Genomic DNA, 26,208 nt, shown 5'->3' with positions numbered 1-26,208 from the left:
GTATGAGCTTTCGTGTGCAGGTGAACTTTTTCAGACACTGGAATGGTAGGTGAGGTTCAAACTGACAGACGGGCTGGACAGCAAATTAACATGTAATGATGAAGATGTGCAAAGATGTACAAAGACAAAAACGAGCGAATTTATTATTTATTTTATAACCTGCCCTCCCCGCGAACGGGCTCAGGGCGGCATACAGATGGGGCCAATGCCCAATACATAAAACATTAAAACTGCATTTTAAAAACATTCAGTGCAACATAAGTGCTCTCCACAACAACTAACAAGGGGACAGATGACGTCATCAGGATGGTATCCTTAGTGACCACAGCTCCACGCAGTACCACCATTTTTGCACTCACGGCGAGTTCGTAATAAGGACTAGGACAGATAGTAATACTCGTAGACAGATGGTAACAGTCGTGGCGGCTCCTACTCATAACGCCTGGCGGAAGAGCTCCGTCTTGCAGGCCCTGCGGAACTGTGCAAGGTCCCGCAGGGCCCGGATCTTTTCTGGGAGCTCATTCCGCCAGGTAGGAGCCGCCACCGAAAAAGCCCTAGCCCTGGTCGCCGCTAGTCTGGCCTCTTTGGGACCTGGAACCACCAGGAGGTGTTTAGTCCTGGACCGTAGTGCTCGTTGGCGAACATAAGGTTATCAGGCCAACCCCTTCAGTCAGTCCAATAGTGTTTGCAGTCACTCCTTATAACCTTAGCTTGTTACTTAGTTTTGTCTTTGCACATCTTCATCACGTTACATGTTATTTCGCTGTCCAGCCTCTGTTACATGTTATTTCGCTGTCCAGCCTCTGTCTGGAAGTTTGGACCGTATCTACCATTCCAATGTATTTGAAAAAGTTTGCCTTGCACACAGAAGCTCATACCTTGAATAAACCTTTGTTGGTCCTAAAGGTGCCGCCGGACTCTACATTTCTTCTACAACTGACAAATGATCATCAACAACGCTGTGAGGTAGGAGAGGCTGACAGGATGTGCCATGGCCAAGTGGGGATTCGAACCCGGGCCTTCCCAGACCCCAGTCCGAATCTGTAACCACTGCACCATGCCACTTCTTGAAAAAATACTAAGCCAGCAAGTGCAATTGCTGGCACATCAAAACAGGTATCTGTGCTAGAGCGGCAATTGATCATTAGAAAATGGGAGAAGGACGCACACACTACGAATGAAGACAAAGTTTTTTAAAAGCACCTTCTCTGGTAAGAATATGGATAGGGGTTTTGCTACAGACATTTCCAAGTAAAACCAGTGGTGTCCTGGAATACTGAAATGTTGGTTAAAGCATGAATGTTATTTAGAACAGGGGGGCTCTTTTGCTTACGCAGTTTCCAAAAATAATTGCCTCTTTCCCCGTTGGGTTTCGGGTTCTTTTGCTGTCAGGTAAAGGTCTCCCTCGCTCGAAAGCCAGTTGAATCAGACTCTAGGGATGCGGTGTTCATCTCCGTTTCCAAGCCAAAGAGCCAGCACTGTCCGAAGTAATTTCCGTGGTCATGCGGCCGGCATGACTAGACGCCGAGGCGCACGGAACGCTCTTACCTTCCCACCGAAGTGGTACCTGTGTATCTACTTGCAATTCCTTGCTCTCTAACTGCTTGGTCGGCAGGAGCCGGGGACAGAGACGGGAGCTCACTCTGTCATGCAGCACTCGGGTCTCGAACTGCCGAACTACCGACTTTCCCGTCGGCAGTTCAGGGTTTTAACCGCTTGAGCCACCGCATACCCACAGCATACCCTGTGGGGTTTTCCAAGGCCAGAGGCATTCAGAGGCGGCCGGCCACTGCTTGCCTCTGCATAAAGGTAAAGGTTTCCTTGCTCGAAAGCCAGTCGAGTCCGACTCTAGGGTTGTGGTACTCATCTCCGTTTCAAAGCCGAAGAGCCAGCGCTGTCCAAAGACGTTTCCGTGGTCATGTGGCCAGCATGACTAAACATCAAGGCACACAGAACACTGTTACCTTCCCACCGAAGTAGTACCTATTTATCTACTTGCAACGTCTTGCTTTCGAACTGCTAGGTTGGCAGGAGCTGGAACTAGAGATGGGAGCTCACTCCATCATGCGGCACCCGGGTCTCGAACTGCTGAACTGCCGACCTTCCACAGCCTGCACTTCAGCGTATTAACCACTTGAGCCACCGCAGCTCCTTTGCCTCTGCATACCAACCCTGGAATTCCCAAGCAGTCTGCCGTCCAAGTGCTGACCAGGGCCAACTCCGCTTAAACCTCTGCCATCTGACAAGACTGGGCTAGCCATACAACTGCGGAACTTTTTAATATTTGGGACCGACGGGCAGCTGCCCGCTTCCTACATGGACTCGTGGAACGGGCTTCCCCGACAAAGCCTGGGAACGGAACTTCAGCTCGACGCAATGGGGTTTCCAGAAACTCCAGCCGTGCGTAAGCAAGTGTCGTTTGAGGGCACAGTCTGAATGCGGGAGCACAGCCTTACCAAGTGTGAGCTTTCGGAAGGTTGTCCGTGTTTGCGTCTATCAAGTGGATGGTGAAGAGCCGGGGTCCTGCCGCGCCTGTAGAGCCTTGCAAAGAGACATTCTAGTTAAGGCCCTTCACAAACGCAGCGGTCCCACAACAGTCATCTTTTTTCCCCCCCCCGCCCCCACACACCCCCAACATCACCAAGGGGTCTGTGGGAAGCACCATTTGGGAGGGAAGAACCAAAAGCAAATGCTCAGCTTCCTAAGTGCCCAGCCCAGTGAGGAATTCCCTGCCCATACCGTAGTCGATACCGTAAGAATACCTCTGGGCTGCATTTCGTGATGAACACAGCTTCGGCCAGGAGCCAGGCAAACTCACCGGGGGGGGGGGGGGGAGTGTGACTTTTGTTTTGTTTGACCAACGAAGACATATTTGGAGGAGGCCCGACCTATTTCTAAAGTGCTATCGCAAAGCATCCAACATTACCACCCTGAAGAGCAAGAACTCAGCGCTAGATCTGGGAGCAGAATTCAGAGATTTATCCATAAACTAGAGTTGCCATCAAATCTCACCCAAAGGAAAATGTGGTGGATTTGGAGGTTCCCATTTCATCAAATTAAAAGGGAAAACTGCCGTGATCTCTGTCACTAGCTCCTGTTTTGCCCCCCTTTTCTCTGATGCTGCCACCTTGAGAAACTGAGGAGCAGGAAGAGAAAAAAATGGTCTTCAGCACTCTCAATTTTGTCCAGTTATCGGAAACTCAATAAATGACTACTGGAAAGAGGCTTTTGGCTCTGCGCTGAAATATTGCAGTCACTGACCAGTACACAGTAAAAGAAGTAAAACCCCAAACTTAAAACATTTCTGTTCCCTATACAGGAATATAATATTTGTAAAATACATAAACAAACCACTAATAACCTAAAATATTTAAGTGATATAACTTAAACTACTTATAAAACCATCTCTAAAATATCAACTAGCATGACTTATCCATATTTTCCTCAGCTTGATTGCCAGCCAACCATACTTTGCAATTTTGAAGGTGACATCTCTGTTTCTATCAGCGAGCATTTTCTTGAGGATACTTTTTTTATCTTTCCCTGGGAAACTAGAAATTACTGGTACTACCAATGCCTCCTGAATCTGTTTATAGATTTTACAGTAAAAAAATTACATGGCTAGGAATTTTCCCTGGTCTTTACGGTATTTAAAGAGATTAGGGGAAATCCCTAGAGCAGGGGTGTCAAACATATGGCCCAAGAGCCAGAAATGGCCCGTCGAGGGCTCTTATCCGGCCCGCAAGCAACTGGTGCGAGGGCGGGAAGGCAAGAGGCTGCTCCGGGTGGGGGGTGCACAGATGCACACGGTGAGGTGTGTGGTCAAAGCTGTCAAGAAATGAAATGGCTAGGGGGTGGGTACGGTATACCTTGGTCAAAGATGCACACGGTGAGGTGTGTGTGGTCGAAGCTGTCAAGAAATGAAATGGCTAGGGGGTGGGTATGGTATACCTTGGGGGGAAAAATACTAGTCTTACATATGATTGAATACACTTACGGCAGCTTTTGTGGATTCCCCAGTAAAACAATTGCTTTCGCTCCAGGGAATCGATTGCTTGTTTGTATTTTGAGTATAAACTAATACTGTTAACTGGGTTTGCCTCGACACAGAGAGTACTCCCTCTTTCTGTGTGATACCTCTGAGGATGCCAGCGAAACGTCAGGCTCTACAATGCCGAGACCACGGCCACACGACCCGGGAAATCTACAGCGACTAATGGGTTTCCCTGTGTCATTTATAAAGTTTGCATCCCCGGGACTTGGCATTATGTTTCATGGCAGACAAGGCCGGCCCGACAAAGTAACGTTTATGTCAGATCCGGCCCTCGTAACAAATGGGTTTGACACCCCTGCCCTGGAGGATCACCCGGAAGTGACATCACGTCCTCCCCAAACCCCACCTTCCCTGGGCTCTGCCCGTCAAATCTTCCGGCATTTGCCAAAGCGGCGTTGGGAATCCCAGCAAGGACACTTTTGATTTACGGCAGAAGGGCCCAGACGTGGCAGCGTAGCTGACAGCGGCACAGCACACGGGCCTTTTGGAAAGAGGGTCTCAAGGCCTGGCACCTCCGGGGGCGGCACTGGGAAAGTCCTCCTGCCTGGGACCCCGGAGAGCCCCTGCCACATCACAGCACATAATACTGGGCCAGGCAGACCTACGGGCTCTGAATCGAGCTAAGACAGCTCCGCACGTTACACAAGCGACGTGTTTCTGCAACAGTCCCCAGCTCCAAGTCCTCCCCCCCCTCAAGGGGGCTAACTCAGCCCCCCTAGCAGTCACCTTGCAAAGCCTTGAAGCCCTGGAGCGGGACCCGCGTGGACCCCGTCACAAACTGCAGCAGCCGCGCCCGTCTCTCCTCGTCAAAGGCCTCCACCGCTTGCCAGAACCACTTGACAATGCTGCTGTCCGCCATGCAGTGCTTCAGGCGCGTGTTGGACTTCCAGTCGCTCAGGTCGATCTTGTCCAGGCCGCCGATGATGAGCTGCCGGAGGTCGTCGGGTGTTTCAGTTTGCAAGGAACCTGGACCCACGGCACGGCACGGCACCCGCCCCTTTCGCTATGATCAGCTGGGCTCGCCTCACCCACCCATAAGCAGGATTCCGCCTCTAGGCTTTATTCAGAGCCGACGACACGGTTGACGGTGGGAACGCACGTCTGAAGACCTGAGGCATCGCGTGATACCACCTTCCTCCAAATCGAGGAAAGCGCCAAACCACAGTTCGCTGCCTTGCTCACAAAACCAGAATCCCAAATCGCACCTCAACTCCGGTTTGCAAGCAAGAGAGCAAACCGTAGTTTGTCACTTCACCCAATCTGGAGCCAGGAGGTCATCAGTGTCTCAGCCGCATGTAAGCCCAAAGGACTTCTTCATTTATTTATTGCTTTGGCTTTTACCCCACCCTCCCCGCAGAGGCGGGCTCAGGGCGGCTCCCATAAAACTAATAAAACTTTACAAGAGTGAGCCCCCGAACAAACCGTGATTTGTTTGTTACGGCTGAACTGAGCTCCAGATTACTTCCACCGTCTAATGACTGACTTTCAGTTCCTCCTGAAGGAGGGACGGCACACACCTTTGGGCTTATTACCTGCTCACTTGTGAGTACGAGATACCCTTTGCCACATTAAAAAGACAAAACAAATACTCCCAAATTTTCGGATACACGCTGCAAACAACAGTGGTGTTTACTTATACGAAGCAGAAGATCTGACCTCCTCTGGTATTAAAAGTGAGACTGTAGCCAACCTCCCACGGAATGTGAAAACAGATGGCATTTATCTCAAAGTTGGCGATTCTCTCCACTCATCTCCCAAGAAGTGCGCAAAAGAACTGAGAAGGTACTAGTAACACCCAGATACAGAAGGAAGCATATATAATCCAGGTTTGTTTTGCTGTAAGTCACAGTTCACAGACGCACTTAGGGGACGACAAAAAAGGCTGACTATAAATAAATAAAAGTAGAAGTACAAAAATAGAAGTATAAATATTAAGAGGTACACAATGAGCCAATGACAATTCTGCTATAAAAAGCAGCCGTATCGTTGCTCTAATACCACAGGGAGAGAAAGACAGGTAGAGGGCACAAAGGATATGAATCTTTCTAAGCAGAGAGAGAAAGCAAAGCTGCTGAGAACACGTTTAAGCAGAAAGGCGATGTGGGTATTTTAAAAACGAAAATAAAGGATTGATCAAGCTGTCCACACACACCCGCCACTAAAAATGCCTGCCCACTGATTCCAAGCCCACGCTCAACGTGGTACCCGTCTACCCCAACTTCTTGCTTAACGTCCACTTCCCTTCCCTAGGAGACTCTGAGGACCTGTTAGCACAAAGCAAGGAGGCGGCTGCAAACTGCGTGGTAGGATCCTGCACAGTGAAAACACTCCCCTCCCTACCAAAACTATCACCCCCCCCCCGGCAAAAAACTGAACCCATCTTTAGACAAAAGCAAAACATCTCTCTTTGCAAAAGCAGGCCAAAGCTGTGATCGGAAAAGAGGCAATAAAGGGGCGAGACCGTTTCAGGTGGGCGGCTGGTTCGGTCCGTAGTCAAAGAGCAAGATCCGAATCCATCGGAAACTAACAGGTATCAATAAGCCTTTGAAACCTCAAGCTCCCTCCGTCAGACACGAGGAAGACACCTGTCTTAATTGAATCGACTGATGTGTTCTTGTGGGAGGGCAGCCTGCCAGACGCTGAGTTCCCTGATCCCTCGCCTCCTGCAGCTGAGGCACAGGCGGCCTCCTCATTTCCACTTATAGCACCTCCATGGCAACTCGGTTTTGCACTGCAAACCACGCTAATCAAACCTCTACCTGCAGCCATCCTTAGAGAGGAGATCAACAGATCTTAGTCAGGCGGTATTGCAGGTCAACACGTACACCCAAAAAAAAAACAATGGGAAGACGCTTCCGGGGAGTTATCAAAACAGCCAGGTGGAACCCGTTTTGCTCTTGAATGACAGTATTCCAGAACAAACCTAGAAGGCTAGCTTGGCATAAAGGGGGGGGGGGAGAGCACTGTTGTACGGAAGGCAAAAGAAAGCTCCCAGCTCTCCGTTCCCTCCCTCGGCCCTTTCTCTCATCCTCTTCGCCTTCTAAGCGGCCGTGAAAGACCATCTGCAGAAGCTGCCCCAAATATTCTTAGGGGAGTGACTCCGACATCGTCATTCCAACTTCACAGCTGGGCCTATCCCTGATAAACGTGCCGCTTCCGCCGGCAGCAAAGGTGATGGAATTCCGCCCCCACCCCCCCGAAGCTCATCCAACACCCTCTCTGATGGCTTGTAAACCTGCTGTTCCACCGGGCATCCTGCCAAGTTTCGAGACGGGCTTCCTAGTGCTCTGAGTTTTAACTGACTTAATCTGTCGGCTGCCGCTGGGACTCTCTTCTCACTCGTTCTGTTTCTGCCCTGCACTGACATTTATTGTCAGGTTTCCTCTCTTTCTCCCCTGCCGTCAAGTCACAGCCAACGTACGGCGAGAGGTGGTTTTTGCCACCGTCACGACCCTGGTATTCCTTGGTGGGCTCCCGTCCCAGTACTAACCAGGGCCAACCTGCTTTAGCTTCCGAAAGCTTGTAAGTGGCCTTGAAGGTTTAACTGTGCTAAAAAGCAGGGGAGAATGTCAATGACCGGAAAACCTGGAAGCTGAAAAAAGACAGAAACTGGCCCAGCCTGTGGGGCCTTGATGTAGAAATTAAATCTAGTTTCCCAAAGAGGACCAATGTCTTTAGTACTACGGGAGTCCAAGAAACAGCCCCGGGCACAGTTTATAAGTTGCTTCATACAGAACTGTACCTGCCACCACGTTCAACATGAAGAGGGGGAAAGAATTTTTTGCACGGCAATTTTTCACTTTAAGGGTCGCATCCCCGACCAGAAGAAGAGGACGCCATCTGAACGAGGAACGTTTCACAATACCTCAAGCTCCTTCTGGTCAAAAGGCTTCAGGAGGTGTTGAGGAATGAGTTCGTTGAAACCCTTCTGGAGAGCCAGGAACTGGGCCTCGATCCCTCTCATGAACCGCCAGTTAACGTACAGCCTGGAGGGGTGGGGGTGGGGGGAGCAAAAAAGAACCAAAATTGAGAATCGTGCACTCTGGAGGAGTCCAACGCTGCGAATTATGAAAACAAGAAGAGGAGGAGGAGGAGACTGGATTTATACCCCATTCCTCACTACCCAAAGGCGTCTCAGAGCGGCTTACCGTCTCCTTCCCCTTCCCCTCCCCACAACAGACACCCTGTGAAGGAGGTGGAGCTGAGAGAGCTCTCTCGAGGACTGCCCTTGAGAGAACAGCCCTGAGAGAACTTGTGACTGACCCCAGGTCACACCAGCAGCTGCATGCGGAGGAGTGGGGAATCGAACCCGGTTCTCCCAGATTAGAGTCCGCACTCCTAACCACGACACCAAACTGGCTCTCAACAAGCATACTGGTTCGAAACCATGAAAGGCCTGGTGATGAGTTCCAAATCCTGGAAGCACTGGATGAATGATGATACACATATGATTGCAGGGAGAAAGAGACCTGGAAGGTAGGGTCGTGAGATGGAATGGTAAGCACTCTCAAACTGAGAAGTCCCATGCTCAATAGTTTATATTTTAAATTTATTTGTACCCTATCTTTCCCCCCCCAGCGGGGACCCAGAGTGGCTTACGTAAACATCCTCTCTGCCATCTTATCCTCACAACAACCCTGTGACGTAGGTTAGCCTGAGAGAGTGTGACTGGCCCAAGGTCACCCAATGAGCTTTTGTGGCTCAGTGGGGATTCGGACCTGGGGTCTTCCAGATTCTAGTCCAGCACTCTTCACCATTACACCACACCAGCTCTCCAGTGCACTGTACGAATGACCCAAATCATCCCTGGCTTCCAGTGCAGTGGTAGAAGCTTGCGTGGTATATGTCCATGTCACTCTGGTGCTGCCACCAGAAAATGGTACATTAAAAATAAAAGACCCGATTAGAAGAAAAGGAAGTTGGATTTACACCCCACCCTTCACTCCCTTGGAGCCTCAGAGCAGCTTACAATCTTCTTCCTCCCTCTCCCCACAACAGACACCCTGTGAAGTAGGCGGGGCTGAGAGAGGACTGCCCTTGAGAGATCAGCTCCGAGAGAATTTTTGACTGAGAACAGCTCTGTTCATCCAGCAGCTGCATGTGGAGGAGTGGGGAATCAAACCCGGTTCTCCCAGGTTAGAGTCCACGCGCTTAACCATGACACGAAACTGGTGTAGTGTACAAACCCACGGACTTAAGTTTGGTGTAGTCGTTAAGTGTGCGGACTCTAATCTGGGAGAACCGGGTCTGATTCCCCACTCCTCCACTTGCACCTGGCTGGATGACCTTGGGCAAGCCATAGTTCTGTCAGAGCTGTTCTTGAAAAAGAGCAGTTTCTCTCAGAGCTCTCTCAGCCCCACCTCCCTCACAGGGTGTCTGTTGCGGGGAGGGGAAGGGAAAGGAGATTGTCAGCCGCTCTGAGATGCTGAGTGAAGGGTGGGGTGTAAATCCAATCTCTTCTTCTTCTTCATGTGGTGGCTGAAATGTCAGACTAGGACTGCAGAGACCCGAGTTCAAATCCCCACTCAGGGCCATAACCCACTCTAAGGCTAACACATCCTTGCGGCAGAACAAAGTCCGAGTCCACTGGCACCTTTAAGACCAACAAAGTTCCATTCTGGGTAGAAGCTTTTTGTGTGCGTGCGCGCTTCTGCAGGGCTGCTGAACAGGCGGGATAAAAATGTTATAGAATCAAAACAAAACCCCCCCCCAGTATTTTTAGAAGTCTGCACAAAGCTGAGAGTCCCGTGCCAAGCCCAGCTACCAAGAGACCAGCGGACAGATGCATCCGGGCCGTCTGTCATGCCTGTTTTGGTATAGTCATAGGCAGGAACTCTTTTCGTAGCAGGAACTCCTTTGCATATTAGGCCACACACCCCTTAATGTAGCCAATCCTCCAAGAGCTTACAGTAGCCCCTGTAGGAAGAGCTCTGTAAGCTCTTGGAGGATTGGCTACATTAGGGGGGGTGTCGCCTAATATGCAAATGAGTACCTGCTACAAAAAGAGCCCATAGGTGGGATATCTGGACACCACCTCCACAGTCGCCCGCAGGGTTACCCACAGAGTTATGCCCCCTCTGCCTCCTCCGCACACGGAATACACAACAAGGCTCTTCTAAAGCGTTTTCATTCACAGCCTGTTCAGCCTTGTGGCCAAGGCAAGTGCTCACAGCGCCCCCTGCAGCCACGTCAAGCTGCGCAGGCAAGGATGCAAAACAGATCACTGTTGACACCCCCCCACACACAGTTGCAACCCAGAGCCCGGACGCTGCCCAACACACAACCAGGGTGAGGAAGAAGAGCGTCAGTTCCACTGGACTGACGACGGGGAGGGGGCTGGAGACCTTCTTCTCCAGGGGCTACCTGACATATTCTTTCTTGTTCTCCTCGGTGACGGGGATGTTCCTGCCATTCGGCTTGAGCTCGTGCTGCAGGATCCTGCCGAAAGCGTTGTGCTCCACGCAAAAGGTATGGTCCAGAACCGGAGTGATGTCGTTTTCTCTGTCAACGAGCCAAAGAACACACCCGTCGTAAGTCAAAGTTCCCTCTAAGCCGTGGAGTCTTGTGAACAGAAATTCTACTTTGTGAGCTCCTGGCATTAAAGTTGTGAGCGAGCGATTTGGCTACTGCATTAAATTAGTTTGCTCTGGAGCCCCATCCTTCCTGAGCTGAGACCAAAATGTGTGAGCCGGAGGCTAAAAAACTATGTGCTAGCTCACACTAACTCAGCTTAGAGGGAACACTGCTGTCATTTCTCCATCGGCCGATTCACACCCCCTCCCCCCAATCCTAGCTACACGTTTTGGCGGGGGGCGAACCTTAGGCACGGCTTTAACATCCTGACCAATGTTCCCTCAAAGCTGTGGAGTCTTGTGAGCAAAAATTCTACTTTGTGAGCTGCTGGCATTAAAGTTGTGAGCGAGCGATTTGGCTGCTGCATCAATTAGTCTGCTCTGGAGCCATCCCTCCTGAGCGAAGGTAAAATGTGTGAGCCGGAGGCTAAAAAACTGTGAGCTAGCTCACACTAACTCAGCTTAGAGGGAACACTGATCCTGACCTTTACAGCTAAAAACCACACCCTGAGTGCTTTATCAGAAAAACAGCATGAATTTTAAACAACGAAATAAATTCTGTCTCCCCACGGCCCTGACCTGGGTAGCCCGGGCTAGCCCGACCTCCGAAAGTAAGCAGGGTCCGCCCGGGCTAGTATTTGGTTGGGAGAAACCCAAGGAAGCCCAGGGTTGTGATGGAGAAGCAGGGAAACCACCTCTGAACGTCTCTTGCCTTGGAAAACCCTTCTGGTTTTCCGCTTTCCGCTGCAAGCACTTGATGTACTGCCTGCCGGATTAGAGACCTCTCAGCAACTTCCCCTCTTTATCTGCTATCAAAGCACTAATCCTGCAGCACATGTGAGAAAGTAACAGCCTGGGCTGCTCCATGGGATCAGAACAATTCAGCATTAGAATAAAACCGCGGTGCTTAATGAATGGTAACAGGGGTTCTAATTAGACCACTGCTCCAAGTCGGGAAACACACACACATACACACAATTTTTCTTTCTCCTCAAATGGCTGGAAGTCGTCCACGAACCCTGCCTAGGATTTCTTAGGAGGCTGTAAGGACGTCCCTCTTTTGCCCGACAGCTTTGATAAGCTCTTATGGGTTTGCCCTCAAAATACCAGGGGGGCGGAGAACAGAATCCAGTACCTTTCGATGCGAGTCAGAGCAACTCACTGAACCCAATTTGCTTCCTTTCCCACCCCCCCTTTACCCCACTCCAAAGGTCCCTGGCCTCCAACCTGTGCGATACTCACAAAATCCAAACGAGGCTCTTGTGCAGTTCTGGGTCAACGGATTCCAGGTCAGACAACTGGATGGGCTTGCCCAGCAGCTGCTTGTAGAAAGGGACCGTGAAACCCCCGTTGATGTAGTGCCCGTGGAACACAGCCAGGCCCATTATCCGACCAACGAAGTGGAAGTAAGACAGATGATCCTGCAAGACACGGCCGCAACACGAGGCTCGTTTTTTTTGAGGGCACAGCGGCGCAAGGCTGACATCTTGTGGCTCGACTGACGCCGTTATTGCAAAGGGGCCTTTGATTAAATTGTCTGAAGCCCTCTGGATGAGAAATTGATGGACTCTCTTGTATAAAATTCAGTGCGAAGGATAGGCAATGCGGCAAATTCAATTATCATAGTTTGAAAAGAAGAAGAGTTTGGATTCATACCCCGCCCTTCGTTTGGAGTCTCAGAGTGGCTTTCAACTCCCCTTCCCTTCCCCACAACAGACACCCTGCGAGGTAGATGGGGCTGAGAGAGCTCTTTCGAGGACTGCTGTTGAGAGAACAGCTCTGAGAGAACTCGTGACTGGCCCAAGGTCACACCAGCTGGCTGCATGCGAGTGGGGAACCGAACCCGGTTCTCCCAGACTAGAGCCTGCGCTCCTGACCACCACACCAACAGGAAGGTGGTGACTGCACCCTGCCAGCTCTCAAGCCGCTCTGTGGGCTATCTGTACCTTCTAGTGGGTGGGCTCACTTGACCTCTCCTTAAACTGGACCTATTATTCAAAGCCCTGGCATGGCTTGGGACTGGATTACCTGAAGGGCCGTCTTCTCCCATTACGCTCCCGTCCCAGGAACTGATATCACAGGGAGACTGTCTCGTGGATCAAAGAAGCTCGTTTTGACGGGTCCATGAGAGAGGGCCTTTTCAGGGGCAGCCCCACGCGTCTCTCTCCTTTTATCCCCCGCCCCGCTCCCAGTGCCGCCTGTAATCCCCAACTCCTCTATTCCCAGTTTGGCCCCCCTTGATAAGCCTGGACACCTTCTGGTCGTCCCGGGCGTGGTTGCAGGTGTGCCGGCGGCGGTCCTGTCGGTCCAAGGGGTGCGCCACCGCGGCATAGCCTCCCCGTCGTACCCGCCCTCAGCGGCCTTAGAGTCACCACTTCCCAGGACAGGGCTCCAAGGTGCTCGGCCAAGGGGCCGTGCTCTGCCGGCGTGGCCACCTCTCCCTGGGTCGGCGCTGGTTGTTTCTCCCGGGGCTTCCCGGGGCGAGGCGCTGCGGCCCCGTCGGTTGTCGTGGTGTTGCCGCTGCCTTGCTCCTCTGCTGTCCCCCGGGTGAGTGGCCTGGTCGGGGCGTCCCTGGGGGGTGGGGTTCTCTTTCCGAGCCACAAGTTCTCTCAGAGCTGTTCTCTCCAGGGCAGTCCTCGAAAGAGCTCTCTCAGCCCCACCCACCTCATGAGGGTGTCTGTTGTGGGGAGGGGGAGGGAAAGGGGACTGTAAGCCTCTCTGAGACTCCGAGAAGGGCGGGGTATAAATCCAATCTCCTCCTCTTTCTCCTCTCCTCCCCCTTCCTCCACATGCAGCTGCTGGATTGACCTTGGGCCAGTCACAAGTTCTCTCAGAGCTGTTCTCTCCAGGGTAGTCTTCGAAAGAGCTCTCTCAGCCCCACCTACCTCATGAGGGTGTCTGTTGTGGGGAGGGAAAGGCGTTTGTAAGCCACTCTGGGACTCCGAGTGAAGGGCGGGGTATAGATCCAGTCTCTTCTTCTTCTTCCAATGCTACAGCCCCAGGCAGACATTCCAACTGTATGGCCAGTGGGTGGGACTGGCGTTGGACAGGCTGAGCTCCATGCCGCTCTGCCCATGCCTTTTCTCGGTGCATCTGACCTCGAGCATGCAGACCACACACACACACACACCCTGGCAACTGAGACCAAAGTAAGAAGGCCTTCTTCTGCTTCGTTCATCTAAAAGATTCATGCCCCAAAGAGCTTTCAGATATTAGGGTTAAGTATGAGGTCAAATGTGCAAATGGCAGATGAAGAACGGTAGGTCTTTCTACCCTGCATTTCTCTACCTTAAGGAGCCTCAGAGTGGCTTACATTTGCCTTTCCCCTTCCTCTCCCCACAATGGGCACCTTGTGAGGTAGGCAGGCCCGTAGCCAGGATTTCGTGGCTTGTGGGGCACATTTGTTTTCTGACAGGGCTGAAGTTCTCAGTGCAGGAAGGAAAGCCATTGAGCCAATAGGAAGCTGTGACCAGGAAAGGTCTCTAAAGTGCAAGCTGTCAAACCACTTTAGAGGACTGTTCTCAGCTGCTGCAAGTTAATCACTTCTGCCAGCGTAAGCTACAATTCTGATGACAAGCCAGCAGGTGGGGGTGATGACTTCTATAGTAAAGAAAGTGAACACATAGGCAGAAAAACTCTTAAAGAAGACCAGTTTCTTGACACAGAGTCTGTAGGGGTCCTAGAGGTCACCTACTGCAACCCCTTGCTCAGTGCGGGAGGCTCAGTGTGGGAATTAGTCAACTACAGCACTCCACTCTGCTTTGAGAAGTGCATGTTTGTAAAAAATGTTTGAAAATGTTTGAAAAAAGCATTTGCAGGAGAAATTATTGTGGGGCTGTGCCTTTAAGAAAGAGAACGGAGCCCCCAAAAGCCCCACTGTAGCTACAGGCCTGGAGGTAGCTGGGGCTGAGAGAGTTCTCAGAGAACCCCAGCTGGCTCAAGGTCACCTAGCAGGCTTCAGGCGGAAGAGAAGCGGAGAATCAAACTCTTCACCACTATGTCATGCTGGCTGACAGGCAGCCCCACCAAATGGGCCCCTTGTGCTTGGCACAGAGCTTGCAGAGGAGTGTGATTTATTCACACACACACACACTGGCTGACAGGCGGCCCCACCAAATGGGCCCCTTGTGCTTGGCACAGGGCTTGCAGCGGAGTGTGATTTATTTCTAACCCCCACACACACTTGAACAGCAGACCCTTCGTGAAAGCTCAAACTGCATTTGAAACTCCCCCCCTACACACACACACACACACACACACACACACAGAGAGCGGACCATTTCAGAAGCCTAGAGGCAGGGTGTGCTCACAAAACTGCTGACGCCACCGGCCTGCGTCATCAGCCTTATTTCCCGAGAAGACGATCTCTTTAAAACGTGCCTTTGAGCCATGCCCACGAGGCTCTGCCTTGAGAGTTCACTTACGGGATTGATAGAGGAGTCTGGATTTATTTGCAGCGTGTAAATGTTATCGGTGGAGTACTGGAAGAGTCCATAATAGGGGTTCAGCATTTCGTGGCACAGCAAATACAGCCACTCCCTGCAAGACAAAAAAGCAAACACACATTTTTTTTAAATTATTATTTAAAAAAGGAAGCTTCAGAAAAAGTTTTTACTATTACGCAGCTGACAGGGAAGACAGGCTCTGGGAGAAGAAGCCCGTCCCATCAGGTAATGCGTGGCTCTTAGTCACTGCACTGTTAACGCTACCTTCAGCAGAAAGGGGAAGAGGGGAAAGCCAGACGGCGCAGCGTTTGGAGACAAACTAAGAAAAGGCTTCTTTTTTTAACTAGGTCAGCGTCTACCATGCAAAGAAGAGAGCGAGCACTCTGGGTTCACAGGACCTTCTCTTTGGCTTCCACCCAGGACAACTACGGCACAGAGGGATCTGGTCACTTCCCATTACGGACTGCCTAATGTGTGTGTGCTTCCGACTCATGGCCACCCTATCCTCAGCAGCCTCCCTCAGGTCTTGCCAACTGAGGGCCGTGGCTTCCTGGATGGAGTCCGTCCGTCTCACGTTGGGCCTCGCTCTTTTCCCGGCACTGTTGTCTTATACCAGTTTGGTGCCGTGGGTTAAGTGCGCAGACTCTAATCTGGGAGAACCGGGTTTGATTCCCCACTCCTCCACTTGCACCTGCTGGATGACCTTGGGTAAGCCATAGTTCTGATAAGAGCTCTCCTTAAAAAAAGAGCAGTTTCTGTCAGAGCTCTCTCAGCCCCACCTACCTCACAGGGTGTCTGTCGTGGGGAGGGGAAGGGAAATGAGTTTGTAAGCCACTCTTAGACTCCAAGTGAAGGGCAGAGTATAAATCCAATTTCTTCTTCTTCTTCAGCCAGTTTGGTGTCGTGGTTAAGTGCACGGACTCTAATCTGGGAAAACCGGGTTTGATTCCCCACTCCTCCACTTGCACCTGGTGGATGACCTTGGGCAAGCCATAGTTCTCTCAGAGCTGTACTCGAGAGAACTCTCTCAGCCCCACCTACCTCACGGGTTGTCTGTTGTGGGGAGGGGAAGGGAAAGGAGATTGTAAGCTGCTCTGAGAGTCCCTTGGGTAGTGAAGGGCGGGGTATAAATCCAATCTCTTCTCTTCTCTCTCTCTCTCTCTCCCCTTCTTCTTCTTCCGGTGACTCTCGTCTTCTCATAATGTGACCAAAGTACCATAAAGCCTCCGTTTAGTCACTTTAGCTTTTAGGGAGCGTTCAGGCTTGACTTGATTTTGATTTATTTGACATAGAGCCCTCCCTCCCTTGCAAGCAGGCTCAGGGTGGGTAACAACAATAACGACAAATATAAAGTAGCATTAAGAACAGCGCCTAATATCAATATCCAGTGGCATCCAAAACATTAAAAGAGATTAATACACCCCAGAGGGGTTTTGCATCGAGTGCAAATAGACGTTAAATAATACAGAGGAGCAGGACAAACAGACAAGGAAGAGAGTGCAGTGCAGGGGGAGGCCAGTCCAGATGGTTACCGTGGGAGGAGGCGATTGGATTTATGCCCTGCCCTTCACTCAGAGTCTCAGAGCGGCTTTCCCTTCCCCTCCCCACAACGCCCAAGGTCATCCAGCAGCTGCAAGTGGAGGAGTGGGGGAACCAAACCTGGTCCTCCCAGATTAGAGTCCGCGCTCCTAACCACCACACCAAACTGGCTCTGGTGGATCAGCTCCGTTTTGCAGGCCCTGCACAACTGCATAAAGTCCCTCAGGGCCCGGATCTTGCCCGGGAGAGCGTTCCACCAGACCGGTGCCAGGGCCGAGAAGGCTCTGGTTGAGGCTAAGCAGTCCAGAACCCACTGACCTGTCTTTTTCGTGAGCCTAATATACCATCACATATACAAGGCACTTTTTTTTTTTCTTTAAGAGAGCTAATCCTTTTGCGGTGGCTCAAGTGGTGAAGACGCTGAGCTGCAGACCGGAAGGTCGGTCGTTCAGCAGTTTGAGGCCTCAGTGCTGCATGATGGAGTGAGCTCCCGTCTCTGGTCCCAGCTCCTGCCAACTTAGCAGTTCGAAAGCAAGAAATTGCAAGTAGATAAATAGGTACCCACTTTGGTGGGAAGGTAACAGCGTTCCGTGTGCCTCGGCGTCTAGTCATGCCGGCCACATGACCACATCTTCGGACAGCATTGGCTCTTTGGTTTGGAAATGGAGATGAGCACCGCATCCTTAGAGTCGGATTCCACTGGCTTTCGAGCGAGGGAAACCTTTACCTTTACTTTACTAATCCTTTTGGGGCACCATTTAAAGCTGAGAAGATCCTAGAAGATCTGTGGGGTTTGAAAGTAAAGTCCAAAGGGCAAGCTTTTTTTTTTAAAAAAAAAAAAGCCTTCAGAGGTGAGCTGATTCACACTCCTATTATGGGGCCACCAGCTTCCTTGGGATTCTCTTGAGCTTACAGCGAAGATGGTGTCATACGGGATACAAAACAGATTACAAGCGTATTTTTAACCCCGCTTTTTCATATCGTTCTGACAGTGGAAAAGGAGCGAGCGTCTAAAAAGAGACCACACGCTCTCCCGATAACTGGAAGGGGGGACAACTGCATGAAGGGATCCATGACTAGTTAATGCATCTCTCAGTCTGCCAGACTATGAACCTATACTGAGTAAATTATCTACTTCTATTTATCTGTATCTTTTGTTCCTGTAATTACTACTGTAAAAATACAACAGTCTCCAGACAGTGTTGGGATGAGTGACAAAGAGGAAGTTGATGAACAAGATGGATAACGAAATACATTTCAGAGGGTATTAGTCACCAAAGGCAGCTCCCGACATTGGACAGCATTCATAACTTGGAGGGCAGGAGACGGTGTGCCCTGAACTCCTACTTGGGATGATCGACTAGCTTAATTGCACAACGTGGATCCCCCCCCTCCCCCCGAAGCTGAACAGGCATTTGGGCAAGCTATGCTGGATCAGTCAGCAATCGTCTAGACAGATATAAGGCAGAGACAAGACATGAACGCTTGCAACACGCCAGTGGCGGCAAGGGAGGAGGGTCAAAAGGGAAGAGCTCCCAGACAAGAATTTCGTCTACAGAATTTAAGATTAGAGAACCTATCAGCGGATTTAAGACAAAAGAAGTCTAAACCGGGGAATGACATTAGCCAGTGAAGAGCTTGACCCTTGGAAGAACCGCCAGGCCCAGGAAGCGATAATTCAGAGGTGAGACAGTGATTGGCATTAATGATGAATAAGTGGGAGGGGGAGGAGGAGGGGGAGAGATTGGATTTATACCCCGCCCTCCACTACCCGAAGGAGTCTCAAAGCAGCTTACAATCTCCTTTCCCTTCCCCTCCCCGCAACAGACACCGTGTGAGGTAGGCGGGGCTGAGAGAGCTCTCTTGAGAACTGCCCTTGAGAGAACAGCTCTGAAAGAACTTATGACTGACCCAAGGTCACACCAGCAGCTGCATGTGGAGGAGTGGGAAATCAACCCCGGTTCTCCCAGGTTGGAGTCCGCACTCCTAACCACGACGCCAAACTGGCTCTCGCAAACGAGCACAATGCACAACAGAGAGGTGCGATGCAAAACAGATTGACCTGAGATGGATGGAACAACAGAATGTAAAAGGTCCTTTGCTTGAACAAGTTCCAAAGCCCATGTAAAAACCCTAAAATAATCCAAACAGACAGCTGCAGTTCGTTTGTAGGAACACACACAACTGAGCATCCTGTGGCATCGTCACGACAGACGCTTATCGTGGAGTAAGGAAAACCACTGGGTGACGGCGTGACCTTCGGCCTGTGAAAAGTTACTGCACAACACATGCAACAGTCCTTGAGGTGCCATGGGACTTTGGTTGTTTTCAGATACTACCATCTCCTTTCTGGAAGAACAAAAAAAAAAAAAACACACAAGAAAGGGGGGGGGGGGGGGGGGGGGGAATGACATATCCGACTCTTTGTAAGACCCCTGAATCCTATCTGCTGAAAGCTTCTGAAATCCTATATGATGCGTCATCACGCTGCAAGCCAGCGGGCATCTCGTCAGATGCATCAAAGGGAGTTAAAAGGAAGGACTGAATGAGAAAATGAAGTCAGCCAAGTATTTCGTTCCCGCTTTGGTATGAAGAAAGACTTGAGAAAACATTTACTCTCTGGTGGAGAGGGACTAGTATGGGGAGAGAAACATTTTAAGACTTCTACAGCAAAACGAATGCAGGATTGGAAAAATGGGTCCTTTCCCGAGTTCATACCGCTTCCATCCTGCCTGAAAACTCAAAAGCCCTCCCCCCTCATCACTAGTAATAGTAACTGGTTCAATGAAGACTTCGCTCAGTCCCTACGGTCTCCCGTAGCACTCCATCCGGGCTCCCGAGTCTGGTTTTTACCTGGCCACGCCACCGTAATCCAAGCCCTCTTCCCCTCGAAACTTGACCATCAGTCTCTTTTTCAGATCTTTCGGCCTCATCTTCATTATCTGACGGTATGACTCCTATAACCAGGAAACAAAACAAGGAAGGTTATTTTCAGGAGATGATCATTAATTTTTTAGTGGGGGTTAGGTTTCACACACGGGCACGTCCCTCTTGATCGCAGCGAAAGCGGAGAGCTCTCCAATAACTCGTGTTCTAAAGGACGGATGTTTTCCTTGTATCAATGGATTCAAGTCCTTAGGCATAGGACGTTGCCCATTTTGAGGAGAGCTGACCTTCCACATGTTTACACCATTAATACAAATGTGGACAATCACGACCTGATCAGAGAACAAATGTAAAGAACACAGTCGTGAGAGTCTGACCCACAAATCAAGCAGTCAACAAGACTCGCTTTCTGTATATCATGGTCAGCAAGCACTACAACACAATAAACAAATTCCTGCAAATCATAAAAAAATCCGAGTGTAAAAATACATTGTCGGCGTCTCAGGATTATATAACGACGTTTCAAAATTGTATCTTCCTCAGGAAATATTAGGGTAGTTCAAAAACTCTCTTGCTCATAAAGTGCTTTACAAAAAAACCTCAGGAAAGATAATACGTTGAGCTAGGGCGCTGATCTCAATAAGTATTCAGGCTCAAACATGCTGCTAAGCTTCTGATGGATCCCAGAAACGCCTGTCTTGCTGACTGCTTGATTTGTGCGTCAGACTCTCACAACTGTTTTCTTTACATTTGTTCTCTACACCATTAATACGCCAGATACTGTAACTCTGTACTCAAGAGGATCTGGGAGGGAAAGAGTTAAGACAATTCTCTCACTCAGGTATGTTCAGCAGTTGGCCCAACCTCTCATCGGTTAGGTGCTGAGCTGTTGCCTGCCATCTGTTTTTCCATCTTATATAGGACCTCTCCTTCTCTCTCTTACCTGGGCTTGGAGCCGTCGCAAGTTAACCTTTTTGGAGTTCATCTGTCCACAATCAGTTAAATGTACCTACAGGAATATGTCACGCAAGAGGTGCTTCTGTTTTTGCTAAGTAAAGTTTCTTTCACTTTTTACCGCTGGAATCAGAAGATCACCTTCGTAATTTGTCTGAACGGCATTTCCCCCTTAACTGGGAAAGGTGGAGGATCGAGGACACGGCGTAAAGCTTCTGTGCTTCCAAGGCATTTGATTTTGGTTTTTTTTACATTTAACCCAATATAATAAAGGTACGGTGCCAGACTAGCGAAACTTCTCAGACAGCATTTAGCTTCTCGTCTTTCTCTTTTCTCTTTTCGCATAAAGCCCAGAGCTGTTCCAGCCACGCCCTTGCACTATCTTCAATGGAAATCGACATACCTCAAATATTTCTTCCCTCGACACTTCGATGCGGCAGTGACCAGCTTGCGGCTGCTGGAGGGAGAGCTCGTGCCGAAGGATCTTGAGCTTCTGCACCAGGTCTCGCTCGTATCTCTGCGCGGGCAGCTCCTCGCTGTCTTCCAACGACCCCTCGTTCTGCACGGACAAAGGCTGGTTGGGTTCCTTCAGCTGGCATTGGTGGCTTTGGGAACGAGAGAGGAGGAGGGAGAAGATGAGGAAAGGAGGAGGGGAAGCTGAGGAGCGATGCTGGTCCACCACTCCATCTCTACGTCTTTTGAAGGGACGACAGCAAGGTTCCCTCTAAGCTGCAGAGTCCTGTGAGCAAAAATCCTACTTTGTGAGCGACCGGCATCAAAGTGGTGAGCCGGCGATTTGGCTGCTGCAGAAATCAGTTTGCTCTGGAGCCCATCCTTCCTGAGCTAAGGCAAAAAGCTGTGAGCCGGAGGCTGAAAAACTGTGAGCCAGCTCACCCTAACTCAGCTTAGAGGGGACACTGGATGACAGGAGACAAACTCGTCCGATCTTTAAAGAATTACTCCTACGAGCTTTTGGTGGTCCATCCTGAGACTGGGAAGTCTGACTGCTTATGTTCCAGCACCCCAAAGATATGGGAGCCTCAAAACACCTCTCACAAACTGCCACTTTCCTGGCATGCGTACCCTGCTGACTGGCCTCTTAATGAGGATACTTCCTCTGAGAGCAAGACACATGAAGCTGCCTTACACTGAATCAGACCCCAGGGTCTCCGGCAGAGGTCTTTCACATCACCTGCTGCCTGGTCCCTTTAAACGGGAGGTGCCGGGGCTTGAACCTGGGACCCTCTGCATGCCAAGCATAAGAACATAAGAACATAAGAGACGCCAATGTTGGATCAGGCCAAAGGCCCATCCAGTCCAACACTCTGTGTCACACAGTGGCCAGAAATACCAAGTGCCACCAGGAGGTCCACCAGTGGGGCCAGGACACTAGAAGACCTCCCACTGTTGGCCCCCCCAAGCACCAAGATGACAGAGCATCACTTGCCCCAGAGCTCCTATCTATACCTTGTGGCTAAGAGCCACTGATGGACCTCTGCTCCATATGCTTATCTAATTCCCTTTGGGAGCCGTCCATGCTTGTAGCCGCCACCACTTCCTGTGGCAGTGATTCCAAGTGTTAATCACTCTTTGGGTGAAGAAGTACTTCCTTTTATCTGTTCTAACCCGACCACTCAGCAATTTCATGGAGTGCCCACGAGTTCTTGTACTGTGAGAAAGGGAGAAAAGTACCTCTTTCTCTACCTGCTCTTTCCCATGCATAATCTTATAAACCTCAATCATGTCACCCCTCAGTCGTCGTTTCTCCAAGCTAAAGAGCCCTAAGCGCCTTAACCTTTCCTCATAGGGAAAGTGTTCCAACCCCTTTATCATTCGAGTTGCCCTTTTCTGCACTTTTCCCAAAGCTATAATATCCTTTTTAAGGTGTGGTGACCAGAATTGCACACAGTGTACCAGAATTGTACACAGTAAGACACACAGCAAGACACTCTACCACTGAGCCACGGCCCCTCCCCATCCATTGTTGTCGAATCCCTTATAACTGGATTCAGGGCTCTTTTTGTAGCAGGGACTCCTTTGCATACTAGGTGACACACCCCTAGTGTAGCCAATCCTCCAAGAGCTTACGGAGCTCTTCTTACAGGGGCTACTGTAAGCTCTTGGAGGATTGGCTACATGAGGGGTGTGTCGCCTAATATGCAAAGGAGTTCCTGCTACAAAAAGAGCCCGAGTAGTGGGGGGATCAAAAGCCAGACATTCTGCACACAAAGCAGGTATTTTGCTAGTGAGTTTCTAACCTTGCTCTCCCCTCGTGTACAGAGAAAAAAATGTTTCAATAAGGTGTGGGCCACAAGTTCCAGCTAGGGCTTCACCTTCCTCCACTTTTTGTTTTACAGGGCCAGGCTGACTGCTAAGGTGATGGACCTCAAGAGCAAATAGCGTCACGCTGATTTCTTACTTCATAATGTGATGCAACCTCGGGTCCGTGAACTGGGTGGTTCTGTTATTATGATCTACAAAATATATTCTTCCGGACACCGTACTTCTGACTTCCCAACCTGGCGGCAGAGGTCCGAGTTCGTCACAATTCACACTGTTAAGGTCTCTACGGAGGGGAGAAGAGGACCGGTTAAAGTATATTGTTTGTGAAGCTATGCCCCACGCCACTCCAAAGAAGTTCTCACAGCAAGTCTGCGGCTGCTGAGGAAATGTCCGAGGTGGTTAACACTTTGTGTAGCATTCAGAAAACAAACCTTCCCCTCCACCCAAACAAGAGGCTTATTGCAAAACTATTGGGGGGGGGGGCAGGCATCTTTCAAAGCTCACACGTGCTTAGAAGTTTAACCACTCGCCAAACCCCAAACTCACATTAAGATGCATACCTTGGTATCCTGGGGTCATGCCACGTGCTAACACCAGTTTGCGTATGCAAAAAATAAACCTGTCCCTGTACAGTCGTTCTTTGTTCTACAAAGGAAAGCAAAAGGGATAGGGGAGAAAAGTGTGTACAGTGAGAATTTCAAACTCCAATAAAGTACAACTACACATCTAGGAACCTCAGCTGGGAACCTAAAACAGAGGTGTCATCTCATTTGTTACAAGGGCCGGATCTGACATAGATGTCAGTTTGTGGGGCCGGGTCATGTGTGTCATAAAATGTAATGCCAGGTACCAGAGATATAAAATTTATAAAGGACACAGGCAAACCCAATTAACAATAATAGTTTTTACTCAAAACACAAACAAAAGCAATTGATTCCTAGCAGTGAAAGCAACTGATTTATTGGGGAACCAACAAAAGCCCCAATACATGTATTTAATCGTATGCAAGACTAGTCTTTTTCCCAAGGGATACCAGAAAAGGGAGAGTTCCTTACATTTCCATACATACAAGTAGCTTGCAAGCCGGGTAAGAGCCCTGGATGGGCGGGTTCCGGCACCCGAGCCTTATGTCTGACACACATGACCTAAAGACTTAGCCACAGTCTTTTCCTCAGTTGTACATACTTAAAATGTACAGCGTGGTTCAGTGACGTCTGAAAAGAGTAGCAAGTCCAAGAAAGGTTTCATCAGATACTACCGTAAAGCTTGCACATTTCCAAGAACAGTGTACCTGTTTTGCTTCCCCCCCCTCCTTTTCCAAATTTGTCACCGACCCTATTCCCAGGGGTTCAAGGTGGGAAAGCGACATTACAGATGCACAGACTACAAGCCGCTGGCTGTTCTAATATATTTCACCCTGCGCTAGTCCCAATTAATGCAAACAGGCTTTTCTGCACTCCGAATGAATCCCCCGCTCCAAAACACACACACGCACACACTTCGGCTGAGCCATTACAATTAAAAATGTAACGCCACAGCTTCTTATACGTGGCTTGTTTTGTAGGTGGCTCTCAGGTAATTATCACTTGTCCCCTGCTATCACACCAAGGTGGCTGTGGAGCCCCAAAAACGTAGGCTTTGGGAGTTCTTGATATGTTATTTATTGGGGGGGGGGGGTTAGACAAGTCCTAGTGTTCTTAAAAGGGAGACTTTGCAACCAATGTTCCCCTCAAAGAAGAAGAAGAAGAGGAAGAGGAGGAGATTGGATTTATACCCCGCCCTTCACTTGGAGTCTCAGAGTGGCTTACAAACTCCTCCCCCCCCCCCAACAACAGACACCCTTTGAGATGGGTGGGGCTGAGAGAACTCTGACACAGACTGCTCTTTCAGGAACAGCTGTGCCAGAGCTTGTGACTGACCCAAGGTCACATCAGCAGCTGCATGTGGAGGACTGGGGGAATCAAACCCGGTTCTCCCAGATTAGAGTCCGCACACTTAACCACTACACCAAACTGGCTCTCAGACCACTACTTGCAAGACCCCACACCTTAGAGGGAGCGTTGCTTGCAAATGGCAAATGAAGCCAGGCAAGCTCTGTGGATGGAAGAGAGGCAGCATGGGATTGAAAACAAAATCAGAGGAGGGGCTGGAGGGCAGAGAAGTGGGCCACATGTCAAATCCAGACTCTGGGGCAGCGCCGCTCCAATGGGGCACTGTTGCAGATATTGGAAGCTACCTCCTGCACCCCCCTCCTGCCACCGCGGTTTTGCCTTCTAGGCAACTGAGCCAAGGAGCGGGCAGGAGCACATTCTGGTAGGGCTACTTGTGCACCCACGTGACAAATGGGCCGCCCGTGTGATGCCTTGAGAAGGGACGTTGCTCCTAATACAGCTGACCAAATTGCCTCTTTATAAGCAGGTGAGATGCAGAAAAGCACTGCAGAAATAGTGATTTATTTTATTTTTTTAAGCTATTTATATTTGTGTCAACAAGAAGTCCCAGTAATTTAAAAAAAACCTAAGGAACAGTCCTTTCTTTTTTTCCTTTCCTTTAAACTATGCAATAAAGGTAAAGGTCTCCCTTGCTCGAAAGCCAGTCGAGTCCGACTCTAGGGTTGCGGTGCTCATCAAAGCCGAAGAGCCAATAGTGTGGCATTAAAGGGAACAATCCTGGGTTTCTCTTCCTCAAATAGTTTTCGTGTGCCTGCAGAGTGTGGTGTCAAACTATATTCTACCAAGGTGAAAATGCAACTGAATCTTGTCCTCTCAGATTGTTTATGCAGGCATGTGAGGGGCAGGATTATCCACACAGTCTGCTCTGCTGCAAGGAAACAGGACACCACATAGTGCCGCAAAGACTAAGCACTGGCAGGTTTTATTCTGCACCTGAATACACACGAAGCAGCCTTCTACTGCATCAGACTTTTAGTCCATCAAGGTCAGTACTGCCTACTCAGACTGGCAGTGGCTCTCCAGGGTCTCAGGCACAGAGGTCTTTCACATCACCTACTGTAAAGGTTCATTTTTAACCGGAGATGCTGGGGATTGAACCTGGGACCTTCTGCGTGCAAAGCAGGAGCTCTTCTACTGAGCCACAGCCCCTCCCCTAGCCTGAATAATCTGAACCAACCAGGAATGATATGGATCACACCTCATTCTCTCCACCTTGACGCTACTGCAGCTTGTGTGCTCAATATTTGCACAATGGTGTAAATTGTTTGGTGCCGTGGGTTAAGTGCGCGGACTCTAATCTGGGAGAACCGGGTTTGATTCCCCACTCCTCCACTTGCACCTGCTGGATGACCTTGGGCAAGCCATAGTTCTGGCACAGCTGTTCTTGAAAACGGACAGTTTCTGTCAGGGCTCTCTCAGCCCCACCTACCTCACAGGGTGTTTTTGTGGGGAGGGGAAGGGAAAGGAGTTTGTAAGCTGCTCTGGGACTCCCTTGGGTAGTGAAGGGCGGGGTATAAATCCAA

General features: G+C 50.0%; 1 protein-coding gene across 1 annotated transcript in view; it reads right to left on the bottom strand.

The window, feature by feature from the left end:
• SMURF1 (SMAD specific E3 ubiquitin protein ligase 1) overlaps positions 1-26,208 on the bottom strand; it is a 42,455-nt gene that overhangs the window by 1,334 nt on the left and 14,913 nt on the right. The window contains exons 8-17 of the mRNA XM_015414932.1: positions 23,294-23,378; positions 22,870-23,016; positions 20,854-21,055; positions 19,464-19,567; positions 15,051-15,165; positions 11,869-12,047; positions 10,418-10,555; positions 7,920-8,040; positions 4,781-4,982; positions 2,457-2,532 (exon numbers count right to left, since the gene is read on the bottom strand). Of these exons, the coding sequence (XP_015270418.1) occupies positions 2,457-2,532; positions 4,781-4,982; positions 7,920-8,040; positions 10,418-10,555; positions 11,869-12,047; positions 15,051-15,165; positions 19,464-19,567; positions 20,854-21,055; positions 22,870-23,016; positions 23,294-23,378 (1,369 nt within the window). The remainder of the gene's footprint in view (positions 1-2,456; positions 2,533-4,780; positions 4,983-7,919; positions 8,041-10,417; positions 10,556-11,868; positions 12,048-15,050; positions 15,166-19,463; positions 19,568-20,853; positions 21,056-22,869; positions 23,017-23,293; positions 23,379-26,208) is intronic.

Source organism: Gekko japonicus, unplaced genomic scaffold (assembly GCF_001447785.1).
Source record: "Gekko japonicus isolate JY-2015 unplaced genomic scaffold, Gekko_japonicus_V1.1 scaffold3178, whole genome shotgun sequence".
NCBI classification, from domain to species: Eukaryota; Metazoa; Chordata; class Lepidosauria; order Squamata; family Gekkonidae; genus Gekko; species Gekko japonicus.
This window is presented reverse-complemented; position numbering and strand designations above follow the sequence as displayed.